This window comes from Nilaparvata lugens, chromosome 12 (genome assembly GCF_014356525.2).
Source record: "Nilaparvata lugens isolate BPH chromosome 12, ASM1435652v1, whole genome shotgun sequence".
Classification (NCBI taxonomy): Eukaryota; Metazoa; Arthropoda; class Insecta; order Hemiptera; family Delphacidae; genus Nilaparvata; species Nilaparvata lugens.
The window spans coordinates 26,824,244-26,844,879 of record NC_052515.1 but is presented as its reverse complement, the minus strand read 5'-3'; the positions used below and the strand labels follow the sequence as shown (position 1 = coordinate 26,844,879).

The following is a 20,636-nucleotide window of genomic DNA, read 5'->3' as shown; positions in this document are numbered from 1 at the left end:
TATTGCATCATTGCATGCAATCAACTAGTGCTGAGTCCCAATATCTATAACTCGATGGCTTCTTCTACTTCTTCTTCTTCTTCTTCTTCTTCTTCCTCTTCTTCTCCAACATCTACTTGGCTGCTCTTGGAAAAATGTGAAAAATTTTAGAAATTGAATGACAATTTTTATTTCTTTCTTGATTCATTTATTGATTCTATTTCATTCTTTTATTTCTTGAAAGACGATTTTAATTTTCACTTTACAGGATAATTTTGGCAGTAACAGTGACCCTGGGCATTGCCGGAAGCTATCTGTCCATTTTCAATCCGAACCCGGACTCGAAACCAGGTTTGTTATCAGATCTTATCTTTTCTAAATAATGATCAATTTATATATTCTAATCCTATTATATTAAAGCTGCAAAGACAAAAATTTCACAGTCAATACAGCTGATTGTCACGGAGAACCCACCTCGAATAATTACATAGACAACAAACTGGAGGCTATGTGAAAGAATTGGCTTATACAAATACGGGATATGAAATTCACTGAATGATGCATCATCACGTCTGAACTACTGGACTGATTAATTTGAAATTTTACATAAATATAGATGCTTAATCCACCGAGGTTGGTTATAGGACTATTTTCAATTCTTCAAGATTTCAGTAGGTCAATCTCCTAATAAATTAGACCCTTGCGGAACACGGGTTATCTACTAGTTCAGGCTGTGCAAAGGCTGAAAATGAACTTTCTACTCGTAATATTTTTCCAAGTTTTTCGATTTGTATGTCATCAATTTGTCGGTCTCAAAATTTTATAGTTTTTTTTTCAAAGTTTGTGTGTTTTTTTTTAATTTTTTAAATTTTAAAATGATTTGTCTGTGTTTTGAATTGTAAATTGAGTGTGTAATTGATGAATGTTGAGTGACACATTAGCTAGCTACATTAAGTAGCTACATTTGGACTGTTGTACAAATTAGAATTGGAACCGTTTTGGGATTATAAGCCTGTGGTACTTTTCTGTAAGTTGTGTGATTCTGAAAGATTAAATAAATAAATAAAATTAAATCAAGCTATCAAAATGAATAAGTTTACTCAGGAAAACATTTTTTCCGATCATTAATTTTTGAGATATGAGCGCCTGAAGTTTGAATTTTTAGGACAGAACATTTCAAATTCGGTAAGATATAAATCCATGAGATTTAGAGGATGGATTCTTCATGGTATTGTTGATCTTGTAAAACAAAAATTTTCTGAAAATATCAATTTTTTAAAAAGTTATTCAATTTACAAAAAATAACTCAACTCAAATTTATTTTTGGTTATTTTTAGTAAATTGAATAACTATCTTAAAAATTGATAATTTCAGAAAATTTTTGTTCCACTAGATAAATAATAATATTATGAAAAGAATTCATCCTCAGAATCTCATGGATTTATCTCTTACAGAATTTGAAATGTTCTGTCCCAAAAATTTAAACTTTAGGCGCTCATATCTCAAAAAGTAATGATCGGAAAAAAAAAATTCTCGAGAAAACTCTTTTATTTTGATAGCTTGATGATATACTAATCGAAAAACTTTGAAAAATATCACAAGTAGAATGTTTATTTTTAGCCTTTGCACAGCCTTAATGAGTTATTTTTAGGCACAGCCTAAAAAACAGATATTTCTCTCTTAATAATTCATTGAATGAAATGGAATGATATCCCTAAAGTCTCTACCCGCTTCAAAAATTCTTCCAAATTTCAGTAGATCAAGCTATCAGTTTGTCAAGTTTTTAATTAGACCCTTGTGGAGCACGGGTTACCTACTAGTTAATGAATAAATAATAATTCATTGAATGAAATAGAATGATATCCTTAAATTTCACCCACTTCGAAATCTTGAATTTTCCCAGCACTTTTTCCAGCTTTTGGAAGAATGAAGCACTAAAGATAATGTAAGTTGAGAACTTTTTGAATTTTGAGCAACTTATGGCTTCCATATTCATATGTCCTTGACAAGTTTTAGGATTTATTACAAGAATATTGGACAGAGAGCCTACCTGTTCACATACAAGCAGGTGACCTTTTTGAACTTTACGCTAAATTCTGACTTTTATGAGTTTTTCAAAGCTTTACACAAATACCTTGACCTTCCGATTTATTCCAATTCCTTGCCAAAAATACAGGAATCGAATTCAAATATAGATAAAAATTGTCATTGAAATGGTATTTCTCATATTTTGCGTATACTTCATTCCTGTTCCGCATATTTTTATTGTACCTACAAAATCAACCATCTTTCAAATATAATTGAGGAACTATATAAGTTTTAAAGTCGAAATTCTTGTGATAATTCTCCATTCCAACTCCTGCTGACCTGTACTTTTCAAATTAATATCGAGCACATAAAATGAATTTTAACATCATAACTTGAACTTCTCAATATACCCAGTACTGCATTGCTGTAAATTTCCGTGATTTTTTCTTAGTATGTTACAGTAGAGAGTAGGCAATTACATTAAAGTTATTAATCAATTAAGAAAATACATTTTTAAACATATATTGAGTTACATTCCGTTCTGATCAAATAAATCTATTGACACTTTTCAATACTGGAAAAATTAGTGATACTGAAAGTAGTATAAATACTTCATCCAATATCATAGAGAAACAATAGCATATTAAGTAGATATCCCATGGTATAGGGCGTTTACGTCACAACTTTTATTGTAATCTCAAGCCGATTATTGTTGGTTATTGTCGATTTTCACTGTTTTGTTGGGGTGAGAGTGTATGAACGGCACACTATGAGAGACTACCAGTGTCACACAGCTTCACGGGAAAGAATTACATGGACTATCGGCTTGAGATAACAGTAAAAGTTGCGACATAAACGCCCTATACCATGAGATATCTACTTATGCTATTGTTTCTCTATGCCAATACTGGATAAGTATTTATCTGTAGGCTAAATACAACATAGCAGCCTGAATTTAATTGATAGATAATAGCTATTAGCTTTTCAATCACAATGTGGAGCGCTTTTGGACACCATGTCCATCTTCAACACTCCTGTTTTTAGCAGTCATTAGTTATTAGTTATGGCCAGTTACCATGTGAAATTGAAGATATCTTTTGACTTGTTTTTTTCTGATGGAAACATATTATCACACTTCTAATTTCTACTTAGTCTATGATACTATTCTATGACATTGAAGATTCAATTATTTTATTTTTCACTAATACAATGATTATTCTTTGTCTTCTATTCATATCAATAATATTTCATGTAATAGTGGTCTACGTTATTAAAACTCATGAAGAACAATAGCCTTCTGTAAAAGAATATATCTGTTGCACGAAATTCCCATTCCAATAAAATAAAATTACGACTTCTGATACTGTAATTAGGTGAGACTTAAAAGCTGCGTTTACACCAAAGTTATAAACAAAATGTTTATTTTTCCGTCCTTATAGAAATACATCTGTTGCATGAAATTTCCCATTCCAATAGAATAAAATTATCGACTTCTGATACTGTAATTAGGTGAGACTTAAAAGCTGCGTTTACACCAAAGTTATAAACAAAATGTTTATTTTCCCGTCCTTATAGATTCTATTAAATTAAACGGAACTTGACAAACACATATGTTCATCATGTGTATGATAAGTTATGTTCAATCTAATAGAATCTATAAGGACGGAGAAATAAAAATTTTGTTAATAACTTTGGTAAACGCATCTTTATGAAGACATTATAGTGATACTTATCTACAATGAAAACACTGGAACATTGTCTAGTAATATCTCGAATCTATTGAAAAAATCACATACATGTTTCAACGCTATCAACATTGTCTAAGGCATTGTTTAAGGCAGAGAATCAGCAAATATCACGAATTTATTGGAAAAAATACATAGGTTAAACACAATTAACTTTTTGGTGAGGGCTACATTTATTTACAGTATCAATAAAAATAAAAAATCTATGTACCCTTTATTAAAAAACTCTTATTCACAAAATTTTACAACATATTATGAAGATATGACTTGAAATGGCATCTATATGTTGTGACCAAACATTTTGTGGATAAAAGATTCTTAATAAACGGTACTTGGATTTCTTTATTAATTTATTAATGTTTCGACACCTATGGTCTCATCTTCAGTGTTTAATTTGTTCAGTGTCCGAGGTATTGTATCTTTCTTTGACTTGAAAATGGCATCTATATGTTGTGACCAAACATTTTGTGAATAAAAGTTTTTTAATGATAGCGCTTTGGTACTTGGATTTCTTCATTTATTGATGTTTCGACACCTATGGTCTCATCTTCAGAGCTTGATTTGTTCAGTGTCCGAGGTATTGTATCTTTCTTTTTGCAGGTTCCCTTGCAAAACTCCTGTCTTGCTTCTCTTTTTACGGAAATGCGAAATCACTGATAACTCTGACAAGTTCAAAGGAGCCTCTGATGATCCTGCATGGAATGAAATGCATATCAGCTCTGTGGGTGATGTTGGCCCATGCAGCTAGCTTCATGTTTATTTTCCCAATGATGAATATGAGCACCGCTTTGAAGGTAGGACATAAATAAGCCTAAAATCACTTCACTTTTATGGGCTACCTTTTTCAAATTAAAATATAATTTGAATTTATAATTTAATTCAAATTATAAATAAGCCTACTTTTATATTCTATATATAGTGAGGTCCACGTTATAATGGCAGTATTCGATCATCATTGGTGTTGCTATCCTTGTCTATCATTCGACAAAGCAGATAACGCTATCTATTTTCTAGTTGCCAGATCTCTCTTCAACGATGTAGAAATATAATTAATTAAGGCAGAGAATCAGCAACATTGTTCTCCTATCTTTATCCATTGCCATTATAACCAGAATAGAATCGAGTCGAATAGAGTGAAGTTCTATACCTGTACACGAACAGTATACAATAAAACAAAACTAAACTTAGTAAACTTGATTACCTATCACATGACAAAAAAGACCGCGAATAACAAATTTTACTCAATTTGGATGTATAAAACACTAAATAAACTAGGTAAATAAAATAGATGAATAATTATTGTGTTTGACACTTGAAAATGGTAGGAGTTCTGTAACCAGTTGTGTTAATAATATATAATAAATGGATAATGAATGATTAATTTATTGCCAAATACAAGAAATATTTTTACAAATGAAATAATCAATTAATTACAATAGTTTTTGGCGTGACTGGAAAAGAAGCCTTGAGCTCCAGCCACGAGCTCTAAAAATAGGGAATACATTTTTTTAATCTAATAACAGCAGTACAAATGGAACAATTCTATTGATGGATGATAATCTATGGATGTTGAATTTTATCAATAATAAAGTACTTGATAAACAAAATATAGATGCACAGAAAAAGAATATAAAAATTGTCAAGTTTTAATAACTTTACACAATTAATATTGCCAAAAATTATTGATTCAACCAACTTTTAATTTTCAATTTTAAAATAATAGTTTTGTTTTACCCACGATCTATTAATCTCAATTTGGTTTTTGTTATTTTATCCTTAATAAAGTCTTCCGGAATTTTACTTATTCGTTTATTACTTTGATATTCAGATTGATTGATTGATTGATTGATTGATTGAGTACTTTATTTATGTAGATTACAATATATACTGTCTTATACACTTATATAGGCTACAATAACTTACAATACAGCAAAATTATAGATGAATTTACATAATATAGACTAAGAAAATAATTATTGAACTGTATATGATATGAAAAAGCAGTTTGTGATATAATAACTATAGATAATAATCATATTGTTATGCATCTACATAAATTGGCGGAGCTTTGGACATATCAATGTCCATTCTTCGGAAAGAATATTAAAAATATCCTCCCCACTAACTCTCTACCAAAGAATCAGATCGGTGTTTCCTAAATGTTAATGAAATAGTATAAAGAGAGTACTAGTAATTTCTATAATGATAAATAAGACAATATTCGAACTTTTATCCGTTGCTGGTTATCCATCTTGTTTTCACTAATATTATTACTATATTGTATTTTTATAAAATATTATTTTGGTGTGGCTGCACCAAAAGAATGTGAGTGTTTTTTCAATTCAAAGTTATAATATATAAATACAATAGTAATCAAACTTTTGATTGAATCTTAATTGACTTTTATAGAAATAATATAATACAGATTTCAGTTTACTACTGTACTCTTATTGGAAAAATCTTTTATGATATCTTGAATCTTTATATGATAGCCTATTCATAAGTCTCGAGTTATTAGAATGGAATAATAAAATATATTCATGCCAGCCTCAATAATACAAATTTTACTACAATACAAAATAATTTATAGGAATAATACTACACAAATATTTCACTACATTTATTGTACTCTTGGAATCTCGTATGTTATCTCCAATTTATTATGATGATCATGGAACCTGAGCTATTAGAATTCATCTTTATTATAGCCTAGAGCATCACAATTTGACATAATATAGGTCAATCAACAAAATACTATAAACAGTATAATAATATAAATTCGTATGGCTTTTGTTGGTGGGGAGTTCCCTTTCGGGAATGTTCCACCGCCTGAATATATAATTTAAGCCGTCAATGGGCCTTACGACTGTCATACTTCAGCCGGGACCGACAGTTTACGTGCCCATCCGATAACACGGGAGTGCTGGTTACAAAACTTTTGGTAATGAGAGGGGTTCGAACCCGGGATCTCTATGCTGCTACGCAAGCACTCTATCCACTAGACCACGGATCACTCCTATAAAACAGTATATACAAACAATAATAAACTATATAACACAATCAATATATTTGTTTTTTGAAAAATAACAAACCAATAAAAACAAGGTTTCCACAACACAACCTTTTTCTACCTGTAAAATGAGGACTTCATAAAGGTGCATGCTGTACCGTACCAAAACCTTATATAATCTGTTCACCTTGATTTCATGATTTAGGTATATTATAAAGTTAGTATTAGATCTAAGATTTTTTATTGGAACCTTATTGTTATCTGTTTACCTTGATTTCATGATGTGGATACATTAACAAGTTAGTTGTGGGTCTAATATTTGATGTTGCTTTCCATGACGAAGCACTATAATTTAGTGTTATTATAATAACTTCGTTGTATTTCAGACACTGTGTTACTTGTTAATATTTGAAAAAAAACACTTATACTTTTCTTGGAGTCTTGAGAAATGCATTCCTCAAGACTTCAAGAAAAGTTAGTGTTTTTTTTTTAATATTTACAAGTAAGACAGTGTCTGAACTACGACGAAGTTTATAATATTTTTTGTAATGCTAAAAATGTATTTATATGCCCAAATATGTTGATTTATTGTTGCAGTTTGTATCGGACCGTCTAACTTCTATGGTTATGGTGAAGGGTGAGCTGGCTGTAGATTCCTTCTTCTTCATAACTGGAGTTCTGGTCTTCTACATGGCCAACAAATCCCTCAAAAAAGGCACACGATTTTATATTCCCTACTTCTACTTCTCCCGTTTTATTAGGTATGAAATCAATAATATTGATTTTATCAATTATCAACAAATATATAAAGAACTTTATTCCGAGGTGAAAAATGTAGTATGCTCATCACCTCTATGACTGTTGCGAGATTCAATTTAAACTGTAGGCATTTGTGAAATGAAATAGAAACTCACATTATATCGTCAAACTCTACGGTTTTATTTGGTAAAGTTCCATTCATATGTGTTTTTTACTTCATTATGGAAAAGTTCTACAACATCGACAGTGACTCAGTCGAATTTTTGTAAATTTAAAGTATTGTGCTAACTATATAACCTTAGTCTCCGGTTTCCCAATGTTTCACATTAGGGAACTTTGGACTATATACGGCGAGGTGGAACTACCCTTGGGTCTCCCCACCATTGGAAGCCATACGCTAATAAAAATAATATAATAAACATTGGATCAACAATATATACATGCAATATGCATTCATAGGCCTAGGTCAATAATAATTTCACACTATGTTAAATACTTGAAGACTCAAGTATGTTCTGGAGCATGCAATAATTATTATTGTTTAGAAACTAGAAAATGGATAAATTTAACTATAATAATTAACAATAGGCCTATATGAGCATTTGAATCAACAATATTACAGTTTATGAACTAGAAGCTGGGTAAATTCAGTTTCAATGAGTGAATTTTAATAGGTAATTTGACTCCCCGGTACTAAAACACACATTAATATGTTCATCTATAAAAGTATTTTCATAAGCTTCACAAGCCAATAGCTAAGAATATTTTCATAAGCTAAGTATCACAATAGCTTCCTATAAAATTATTGAGCTTCTGCTTTGTGTAGGCCTACGCCAGTGGTCCTACTTCTGGATTTTTATTTCCATTCATATTTTACATTTACAGTATACGGTAATAATTGTTTTTCTATTCATATTATTACTGTAATAATGTTTTCAGTTTTTTATTTCATTTTTCTCTTCGTCACAATTTCAACTTTCATAACGGAATACTTATTAGAAATATATTGGAAATTGTGATGGAATCTTTCCATATAGAGGGATGGGTTGAATGCATTTCATAGAAAAGTACAAGAACATTGAATAATATTTCCATTAGTTAGGGTGATTTTCAGTCGATATTCAATAAATCACTGAATATCAGCATGTGTTTTCACTTATAGGCCAACCATATTTGATCATTAATCATTTGACATGAATAATTTTTTATGGATATTTCTTACTCAAGTTAGCACCAGCATATATTACAATTAATAATTCATAATGTGAATAAATTCTAGTAGGATTTCTACTAGAAGTAGGAGTAGGAATTATTGTGGGATATGTGAAATTTTGACATTTCTTTGTAGAGTGGCTTCTGGTTGATCTTATATAAATTATATTAGCCTCTGTGTTTCTACTTATACTTTCTATAACACTATACTTTCAATCAACTTCCTATTAAACATTCGCACAAATTATGTGGTAAGGCATCAGCTTCTGCACCTGAATTTTAAAAGTTGACTCGATTTCCAGTTTCAGTTAAAAATCATAACACGACTTAGCTCAATCATTTTTATTGATATTTCTCCATTCGTATTTTTCCACTGAATAGGTTAGCACCAGCTTACTACATGCACATATTAATCATACTGACGGTTGTGAGGTACATGAACGGGGGACCCATGTGGAAGTATCACGTGTTGACTCCCAGGGATAACTGCTACAAATCTTGGCCTTACCATTTGATATTTGCCAACAATTTTATCAATACCGAGGAACAGGTAAGTTCCAATAGTTATTTCTATTAACAGTAACTATATCACTTTGAAAATTGTCGTCTCTCAGTTTATTTGAAATTTTTATTTGATTCCAGTATATTGGACGTATACAAAGTGCGCGTACATTAGAGTAGAATATGTTTTTATGTCACAGAGAAACGAATAAGATACGAGAATAGTAAATCGATAGTAAACTCTTTTTTCTTCCGATTTCAGTACAGTATAATAAATGAATACAAGCTGCGCGTACGGTACATTAGAATAGAATATGTTTTTATTTCATAGAAAAACAAATGAAATACAAAAGTAGTAGATAGTAGTATTCATTCAAATTAAAGATTATAAAAATTATATTTCAATCATGCTCAGCCTCAGCGCATATTTATAAAACAAAGAAATTACATGACACTCATGGAATTGAGATCTCTTTCGCCATCAGAGCAAAATTATTTGCTATAGAGGGCTATAAGTTCGCATTAAACCTACAGCGATATAACGTTTCAACTTCAATAAAATAAATGTTTTTTATTTCACAGAAAATCAAATGAAATACAAAAATAGTAGATAGATAGTACACTCTTTTCTCTCTCAATTTCAGTATAATAAATGAATACAAGCTGCGCGTACATTAGAATAGAATATGGTTTTTTTTCACAAAAAAACAAATGAAATACAAAAGTAGTAAATAGTAGACTACACTGTTATTCATTCAAATTAAAGATTATAAAAATTATATTTCAATCAATTACATTTCAGCGCATATTTATAAAACAAAGAAATTACATGACACTCATGGAATTGAGATCTCTTTCGCCATCAGGAGCAAAATTATTTGCTATAGAGGGCTATAAGTTCGCATTAAACCTACAGCGATATGAACGTTATAGAGTCAACATCTGATTAAAATTTGCTTGCTATTCTTCTCTGTCTCTCTGGATAAAGCAGGTAGCTCTATCATTTTCCAGCTCAAGATTATGCACTTTTTTGTTTATTTATTAAATTTTTTGACAAAAATTTTAATTAATGCATTACTTTCCAACACTCTCAGTTACATTCACCGCAACCCGCTTTCTTCGCTTCTTAACTTATTTTATTTATTTATTCTTATTTATTTTTTACAATGAGTAACATTACTCAAATGGCAAGCTCTTTCGAGCATGTCCGTATATGGAAGTACCGTACCAAATTCATAATTTAAATACTGGATTACACATGATACTGAATAAGAAATACAGTAGGTATTCAACAAAAAATAATAGCCTATTATTTGAACATCAGGAAATTTTCTTATCTTGAATTTTAACTGACTATAGTATTGATTGATCATTAAGAACATATGAAGAATGTACTTGATAAATTATCTAAAGTTACACTGTCAGTGAAGTCTATCACACTACATGAGAAACTTGAAACAAAAAACACAATAGATACTACTCAATAATATTGTACATGCTTTCTACATCTTTTTCGGGTATAATAGCCTAATTATAAAAATTTACAATTCACATTTCAACAGATTGTCAACTATTTTTGTCTCTTAAGCTGGCAATGAATTGTGGTGAATATTCTGCTCGAATATCATATTTAGATTAATATTTTGTTGTATTTTCTTTATTGAATAAAACATGAAGAAAAAAACATATTTCTCATTAAAAAATTGAAAAATATTGTATTTCATTCTTAGTGCACACCTACAGACTGGTACGTAGCAATTGACATGCAGCTCCATATTTTGGCACCACTACTGATGATTCCGCTCTTCAAAAGTCGGAAGTGGATGTCGCACTTCCTACTTCCATTCATCATTTTGGTGGGATCTCTGGCCCTGGGTGCAGTCACCTACATTAACAACTTCCCTGCTACATTCATGAATGATAGGTGAAGCTTTACTCTTATTTTTCTTAATATTGTCTTTATCATGACTATTTAATACTATAAACTATATCATACTACTGATAGATAGCTTTCTATCATGTTAATCAACATGATATACAACATTTCCACTCATGCTTTTATTCGAGAATGAAATTCAATTCACATTTGGCTCAGAAATGATAATAACTTTTCCTTGATGAGATAAGTAATGTCATATCTACAAATTTTGTAAACATATTTCACACGAAAAAGCAGTATCAGGCCCGGTTGCTCAAAAGCCGGATTAATTTCTCGAGAACCAATTATATTAGAGAAGGCTTCTTCGAAAAAAGGCCTATTACAATTCAACCGGCTTTTGTGCAACCGGACTCTCAGTATTATTTTATTCAAAAATCAGAATTTTTTGCTTGGAACCTGTTTATTTTATTCAATGTTCATTAAACGAAACAATGTTCATCCATTTTATAAACAAATATTTAGTTATGATTGAAAGCAGTATACCGGTATCAATTGGCTATAAAATTCACTGAATTATTGTGGATATTTATTCAAATATAGCTTCTTCAAAGCAACAAAATCTATTTGAAATTTTATAAAATCAAAATAATATTGCAATAGCAAACTTGTAAAATCGCTAACAATGCTTTAAGCACTGTTTAATAAATAGAATAATTATTATGAAGTGTATGCAATAGAAGAGAATTTCAGATACTTCTCAATCCTCAATCCTCAATCATTCTCCATAATAAGAGCTTACAATATTGCATAACAGGCATAAGCCTGTTGTGACTTCTCACATAAATGTAATATTGTACATGACTGATTAAAAAGAAAAATTTTCTTTGAAAATTATTCTCCTCGAACACTTGTTTCCAGAACATTCTCTTGTTGAATATTCTCACTGTTTTCTTAATTATTACTCTCCTCCAACACTGTTGTCTTAGAAAGCCTGCCGTACTGATTCTACAGAATAATTGTAAGTAACTGGGTTTTATTTTCCTTGCAGATTATCATTCAGACCCAAATCATTCACAGATGAGTATGTGCTAACTTATTTGAGGTTCACACCATATGCTATTGGAATTTTAACAGGGTACATACTGTCTAAAGGGAAGTTGAAGATTTCCAAGGTAAGTACACATTAGTTTTTCATTTTTCATTTTATAGCGCTAAAAACGTACAAAAATTTGCAGGTTGAGTAGAGTCACTAGAGTTTGAAACACGACAATGAATGTTATCAATTAGGTCTACCCTTTTTTATAATAGTCCTACATTATTATAGAGAAAAGTGACTATAGTGAGGTCCACGTTATAATGACAGTATTTGATCAACTTTGGTTTTGCTATCCTTGTCTATCATTCGACAAAGCCGGTGGTACTATCCTTTTCTAGGTCCACAACGATGACAACTATGTTTTTGACAGTATAGAAATATAATTAATTAATACAGAGAATCGGCATCGCTATTCTTCTATCTTTATCCACTGCCATTATAATGTGGACTACACTATGTTTTAACTAGAATTAAAACAATATATTCTCTCAATTAAATGGGTTAATTATAATGTTATTAGGTGATGTTAATGGACTGAAATGTAACAAATTTTCATGAAATGTTATTGAATCATTGATGACTCCATTGTAGACTGTGCAATATACATTGAAGAATGTGAGTGATTGCTACCAATATTCTTTACAAGTTTTTGATGATGAATTATGAGTTTGGATCTAAATAATTACATAAATGTACCGATATATGTAACCAGACTCAATCGCATCTCTATTTGTAACTTGTATCAGAGACACGTGATTTGGGTATCATTATTGGTAGCCTATTAAATATCTCCATAATGCATTATATCATATTTTAAATATATTTTTCTCCCTCAGGGAAATTGTTGCCCTCAACTTCGCTTCGGGCTTCAAACTTTCCCCTCAGGGAGGAAAAACAGTACTTTTCACTCTAGATATACAAATAACTACACTCTGTGCTTGTATCTATTCCCCCCAAGAGAACTGATTTTTCCAATTTCCGAATTCCTGGTCCATGTTTCACTCCCACAGACACTAGCTTGGCTGGGATGGTTGGTGACGTCATCACTACTAGGTGTTGTGCTATGGATGTCGTGGTATGTCCACCAGGAGACAGTGCTCTATGACAGAACCATCGCTGCTCTACACAATGGAATGCAGAGGACTGCATTTGCGCTGTTTTTGGCGTGGATTGTACTTACATGCGAATTTGGAATGGCAGGTACTGTACCGGTACTATATATTACTTAGTTCAAATATAATAGCAGCTACCTTATATCATGGAGAAAAGATAGCATAAGAGGATATCCCATAGTAAAGTTAGTTTATGTTCCCAATTTCAAGCCGATTTCTTGTTCAGGCTGTGCAAAGACTAAAAATAAACTTTCTACTCGTGATATTTTCCAAGTTTTTCGATTTGTATATCATCAAGCTATCAAAATGTATAAGTTTTCTTAGGAAACATTTTTTTCCGATCATTACTTTTTGAGATATGAGCGACTGAAGTTTGAATTTTTGGGACAGAACATTTCAAATTCGGTACGATATAAATCCATGAGATTTAGAGGATAGATTCTTCATGGTATAGTTGATATGGTAAAATAAAAATTCTCTGAAAATATCAATTTTTGAGAAAGTTACTCAATTTACCAAAAATAACTCAACTAAAAGTTATTTTTGGTCATTTTTAGTAAATTGAGTAACTTTCTCAAAAATTGATATTTTCAGAAAATTTTTATTTTACTATACCAACAATATCCTCTAAATCTCATGGATTTATCTCTTACGGAATTTGAAATGTTCTGTTCCAAAAATTTAAACTTTACGCGCTCATATCTCAAAAAGTAATGATGGGGGAAAAAATGTTTTCCTGAGAAAACTTTTTCATTTCGATAGCTTTATAGTATACAAATAGAAAAACTTTGAAAAATATCACGAGTTGAAAGTTTATTTTTAGCCTTTGCACAGCCTTAAGTAAAGCCGACTACTGTCGACTATTATTGTCTATTATTAGTGATGTAGTGTTGGGGTGAGAGTGTAAGAACAGCACAGTATGATAGACTACCAGCGTCACATAGCTTCACCAAAAACAACTACAAGGACTACTGGTTACAGTTAACAGTGGAATTTGCAACATAAACGTCCTATACCATGGGATATCTTCCAATGCTATCTTTTCTCTATGCTTAAATTTAGTTCAAATATAATTTATTCGCAAGAATAACTGATCATCCAGATGAAACATTATTTTCTTGAAGAGTTAACCTTTTATATGGTATTGATCTAGTATTTATCAGTTTTTCATTCTTATATTCTACTATATTTTCAAAGATATCGTACTGTCACAAATCATTAGAATGAATATCTCACACCCTGGTACTTGTCATGTTGTACAGTCTAGCTTTCCTCAGCAGTAATCTAGAATGAATAAAAAAAACTACTCAATCTGAGTAGAAGAAAATAACTTATCATATCTCTTATTCTAGCAGAATCATTATGAGGTTATAAACTTTCAGGTTTCTCTCTATAATAATATGTTGAGAGATATTTTGTCACTAGATCAATACCTACTAGAATTATGAGTACCGGTATCAGTATTTCATCAATATAATATTGTTTGCTAAAAATCATTCTTGATAAAAAAGAATTTTATTTTTCTTTCACTGTTATGAAATTGATACAAGGTTTTGATCATTCATTTACTGCGAAATCATTAAAAACGGCAACGCTGCTCTACCATCTTTCTCGACTCCTTTATAACGTAGACCACTCTATATAATTGTTCACGGCAATAAAAACATTTTGAATTTGAATTTAAATATAGTAGAAATAGCAAGTAGCACTGCAGAAATGAATGAAAAATATCATTATCAATAATTATTAATAGAAAGGGCTATGAAAAGGAAACGTGGCTACCTGTCCACTGTGTATGCTTGTTGTTCAATAAAAGTTCATCCTTCAACTTTTGTCTATGATACTCTCTTGTCCTCTGATTACGCTTCATTGCTCTCATTAATGACCCCGTCTCTTTTCTGGAAGGCACTTAAAGATGGTAGCGCGCAAGAATAGTATATAGACTACCGTAAAACGGGGTTACTTAAGCCTACAGGGTAACAAAAGCCATTTTGCAAGGTAAATTTCAAGAGCCCATGTTGGTAACACTGATTTCAGAAATCCTGGATGTTTATAGATCTATGAGTTGGAAATTGCACAAACTTCAAGCTGATGCAAAAAAAAAAATACTGAGATTTGAAGTAAAGCATTAAAAAATTTTATTATTTGGAGGAAATTTGTACCAAATTTTATACCCATCATAACTTTATTTGTCCATCCCAGTCTGTTCTCTTTCAAGTTTAGTAACTATTTCGAAACATAACCTCAATTGTCTGTCTAGATGATGCATCAGTTAGTTCTCCAATTTTGAGGTTATTTTTTTCCTGATGCTTCTCTCTTCTCAGCTGGTCTGTCTTCGGGGTAACAAAAGCCACAAGAAAAGCCACACTTTTTTGTATGAGTTGAAATGATCATTTATGGTAATCTAGAAAATGTAAATAATTCTTCAAACTATTATTTTTCTCATATAAAACATGAATTTTGTTTATTTTAGTCTAGTGTATGGATTTAGTTGCTCCAGAAGTGTTAAATTTGAGCCAAAATATCATTCATTCACTCATTTAATCTTAAAAATGAAAATTGTATTATTTTTCTCCATTAAATTCAGTTTTTTAAACATGAATATTGTTTCTCTTAGTCTAGTGTATGGAATTAGTTACCCCAGGAGTATTCAACTTGAGCCAAACATTCATTTAATATACCTGGTTTTTGTTACCCCATTCCAGGGGGAAACTTAGACCACAATGTTTTTTATATTTTTTCTGGTGAAAAATTGTTCAAATAATTTTTTTATTACATGAAACAATAAGTCAAGATACAGACCCAAGTTTTGCACTAAGTTTCAAATCTGTAAATTGATTGGTCTAGATTCACCAGGTGTTTGAATTTTAAAAGTGGCCTAAGTAACCCCGTTTTACGGTACCGGTACACTTTTAGTATTTACTACTACTACTACTACTACTTCTACTACTACTACTACTACTACTACTACTACTACTACTACTACTACTACTACTACTACTACACTAGTATAATTATACTACTATAGCTTTATACTATCTTTGGGAAGCGCGCACCAACTTATCTATTACTTTGTACCTTACATCTGTCACTTGTATTTCCTACAATTGAATCTAAACCAGAGATTAAGTACTTGAAATTTTAATATTCTCAATGGTTCATCTGATGGAACAAAACTTGCTCAAAAGCTGAATAGAGACAGCTAGCTGTTGAGTTACATAATTATTGAACGTACAATTTTTTAACGTCCCTTTTTATTCTATTAGATTGAACTTATTGATGTCTATCTTACATTTATTTTTAAGTTCTTGACAGTAATTATTCCTTGTTGCCTAATGTTTGGCTTCGATAGGTAATCTTCATAGAGAATAATCAATAATTTAGTCAGATCTTAGTAATTTAGATTGAAATTGGACATGTAGAATTCCAGAATATTAATAAAATTAAAAAATAAATGATTGAGTTTTAGATTATGAGCACAGAATACAGCACATGTTGTATCCTGTGCTATAAGGGTTAACATTAGGTAATTCAGACTCAATTTGTGACAAATCTACTTGCTATTTATTCACCTATGATAAGATGGGCCAGCTTCATAACTTTTGGTCCAAATTAAAGCCTGTGAATTAATGTACTATTTTCTATCTTAAAGTCCTCTCGAAAACCTCATTATTTATAACTTTTAGTCCAAACTATAGCCTATCAATTTATGTATTTTCTATCATCAGGTCCTCTCAAAAAACCAATTAATAACTTTCGGTACAGATTATATAGGCCTATCAATTTATCTCTCTTCTGTATAGGGCTACTTTTATAGAAATAGAAAGAAAAATGAAAATCTTAGTAGCCTTTTTGAAATATTTAATCACATATTGATTAAATATTTCAAAATATTTGAAATATTCAAATATTATCAACCTTTTTGAAATATTTAATCACATATTGATTAAATATTTCAAAAAGGGTACTAAGATTTTTATTTTTCTTTCTATTTCTAGGCCTATCAATATTTAGGGATAATATATAGGTCTATTAATTCAGGTTATGTATTTTCCATTATCAGGTCCCCTCAAGAAACTACTGAGCTGGAAACTTTTTCAACCAATGAGCCGATTATCTTACGCAATTTATCTCACCAGCTCTGGACTTCAATACTCGATGGCTTCATCTAGACTACATTCATATGCTTTCAGTGAAACTGAGATTGTAAGTACTGACTCGATATTTTGAGAATAATTTCTAGGCATCCACTTACAGCTCGAACTGCAGTTCTTGACTGCAGTCAGAACTGTGAACGAAGGACTGTGGACTGTTGAAAAATGTTCACGTCAGTACGGACTGCAGTCGCGGACCATTTGTCATTTGCAAAACGATCAGTCCGATTGTTGAACTGTCGCACCGTGCGGCAGTTGACAGTCCAACGATCCGCCTGCCGGATTCCCCATCCACTTAAAGTTCGTCTTACTGCAGTCCCGGACTGTCTCAGTCCGGACTGTCTCAATGCAAATTCCGGACTGTCTCAGTCCGGGACTGCAGTTAGAACTGTAAGTGGATGGAGGGCCTAATAGGTATGATACTAAAAATTTTGTGAAAGTGAAAACCTCGAAGACAGAATCCTATAGTGAGGTCTACGTTATAATGACAGTATTTGATCAACTTTGGTTTAGCTCTCCTTATCTATCATTCGACAAAGCCGGTGGTACTATCCTTTTTTAGGTCCAAATCTATGACAATCATGTTTTTGACAGTGTAGAAATATAATTAATTAATGCAGAGAATAGGCAACGCTATTCTTCTATCTTTATCCACTGCCATTATAACGTGGACCACACTATAGTTCGGACTTTTTAATGCTTTATCTGAATTTGAAAGATGAATAGTAAAAGGTATTTTTAGTTTCTCTCTTCCAATCTGGGCTATTTCGTGAAAATTGAATAAAAAAATTCAGTGTCGCCAGTAAATAGATAAATGAGAAATCAAATCAAATCAATTTATTCTCACAATTTACAAATAATACAGTACAGTTACAGTACATTTAAGCTGCGTTTACACCAAATTTATTAACGAAATATTTATTTCTCCGTCCTTATTGATTCTATTACATTGAACATAACTTATCATAAACATATTATGTGTTTGTCAGGCTCCGTTCAATCTAATACAATTATATGAAGACGGAAAAATAAACATTTTGTTAATAACTTTGGTGTGAATGCAGCTTTATATATATACCCTTACGTTGTGAGAGACTCACATGTAGGCTTAAGCCTGTGTTTGTGAGGGCCTGGCGTAATTCGCTGAATTTAAAATCGATAAACTAAATTATGAAAATTAATATTATATTAAACTAAATTTGAGAAAAATACAGATTAAAAATATGATATGAATAAATGTTGATGTTATAGAAAGAAAGAAATAATTGGCTGCAGAAACAGCCAGTTATAATATTAATGACTGAAAAATTAGTAAAACTAAATAATTAAAAGAAAAAAAACTAAAAGATAACTCCATAGTACCCTTTTTAAAAACCTTTTTTATACAAAAACAACAACTAGTTTCGAATGCTCAATCCATTTTCAAGTTTTAAAATCTAGAAACCTATTTTATACAAGAAAGTTTTTTTTAGAAAAGGGATTATTTTTCAAAATAAAAATTCAGTAGCCCTGAAGAAATACGTTTTTATAAAAGTTGATCTCATTCACAATGTATAATGTATAGTAACACATTATTATTATAAATTATTTTATAATAATTTCCCAATTTGTTGAATCAGTTAAATAAGTTTCCAATCTATTTATTCCTTCATCAAATTGATTTGATGCAGCGCATGTTTAATAGCTATATTATAGTTAACCCCCTCACCAATTTATCTTACTCTTAAATGGATGTTTATTCAATATTTAAACACTGACTTCCTAGTCAATTGATAACATATCATTCAACTGTAATGGCAATTATATGAATGAAGATCCTGTGCACTGATGTGTGTGTAAAGTGTTATCAAACCTTCTGAGTGTGCAAATATTAGCAACAAAATAAATAGCTGAATGAGATGTAATATAGCCTACATTGTAATCATATCAAATCAGATTTATTGTTCCATTTCCATAAAATATACTTGTAAATATGAATACATAAACGTTCAACGTCTCTAGAAACACATTCTCCAGCTACTGTGAGTTATTAATCATATCCTGTTGACAATATTTGCAGTTTCTTCTGAGCGTTTTCTGGAACTATCAGTATTTTCTCCATCAATTTATTAATTAACTGAATTATTATGGATTCAACAGGAATTCAAAGATCCCCTATGCCTATCTCATCGATAGCTATTATACTAAAACCCATCAATAACTAAAACCCATTTCATCAATTAATTTCATTGCTTGGAAATTATTGTATGTGTCAACTGAAAATTTCTATGGATAAATCAATTTGAAATCATTCGTTTTCAGTACAGAGATCTATGTGGCGATATAGTCTATGCTGTGGGCATAGCATTTATATTCTGTCTACTTTTTGAAGCGCCCTACGTCAAATTGGCCAACCTGGTATTCAATAGAAATAGTAAGTTATAGAATAAAACAATCTTATTACAATTTTATTCAAGCATAAACAATCTCCTATTCAATCGTATAGAGTTTTTCTCTGTTAATATCATAGAACTCATTCAAACTATCTAATAAAATTTATTGTAATATCAAATAAATCACTAGGATTTACTCATATCTATTTGATTATTCATATAAATGATTATTGTCATCCCTCCATCATAAACTTCAATTCATAGCTTACATTAACGTGATGACTACCATGATACTTTCAATTGGTTAATAGTTTTGGTTTTTTGTAAGTTATAAATGACTGTAGAGACAACATACTATAAACTATTCTGGCTCTGCCCTATTGTAAAATTTGTATTGTTTGCTGTGAATCAACTGAATTTAATTCAATTCCATCATTGATATTCTGTTGATAGAATAATATTATTCCATTATTAATAAGTATCAATGCATAGTAAGGTGTATATTTTCACTATAAAAGATATTATATTTGCTTATTATCAAAATTATATCATATCATGTATAGTAGTAGACTACGAACTCAGTTATGATACCTTCAAAATTAGGTAATTGTTTTTTCAATCTGCAATAAAAATAATAATTCGATAAAAATTCATTTTTAATAAAATTGCATGCCTATATATTGGTATAACCTTAGAATAACTCATCCCATATTGTTCTTGATATCTTACCATGTTACTCCTCATAAGTTTAAAAATAATTGTATTTTTCCAACTAGGCCTATACTTCTA

General features: G+C 30.7%; 1 protein-coding gene across 2 annotated transcripts in view; it reads left to right on the top strand.

The window, feature by feature from the left end:
- Positions 1-20,636, top strand: part of LOC111053148 (nose resistant to fluoxetine protein 6-like) — a 42,058-nt gene that overhangs the window by 21,170 nt on the left and 252 nt on the right. For both annotated transcript variants that reach the window (XM_039439279.1, XM_039439280.1), the window contains exons 5-13: positions 248-330; positions 4,353-4,546; positions 7,360-7,523; positions 9,115-9,283; positions 10,965-11,158; positions 12,162-12,285; positions 13,220-13,409; positions 17,385-17,527; positions 19,777-19,888. In XM_039439279.1, the coding sequence (XP_039295213.1) occupies positions 248-330; positions 4,353-4,546; positions 7,360-7,523; positions 9,115-9,283; positions 10,965-11,158; positions 12,162-12,285; positions 13,220-13,409; positions 17,385-17,527; positions 19,777-19,888 (1,373 nt within the window). The remainder of the gene's footprint in view (positions 1-247; positions 331-4,352; positions 4,547-7,359; positions 7,524-9,114; positions 9,284-10,964; positions 11,159-12,161; positions 12,286-13,219; positions 13,410-17,384; positions 17,528-19,776; positions 19,889-20,636) is intronic.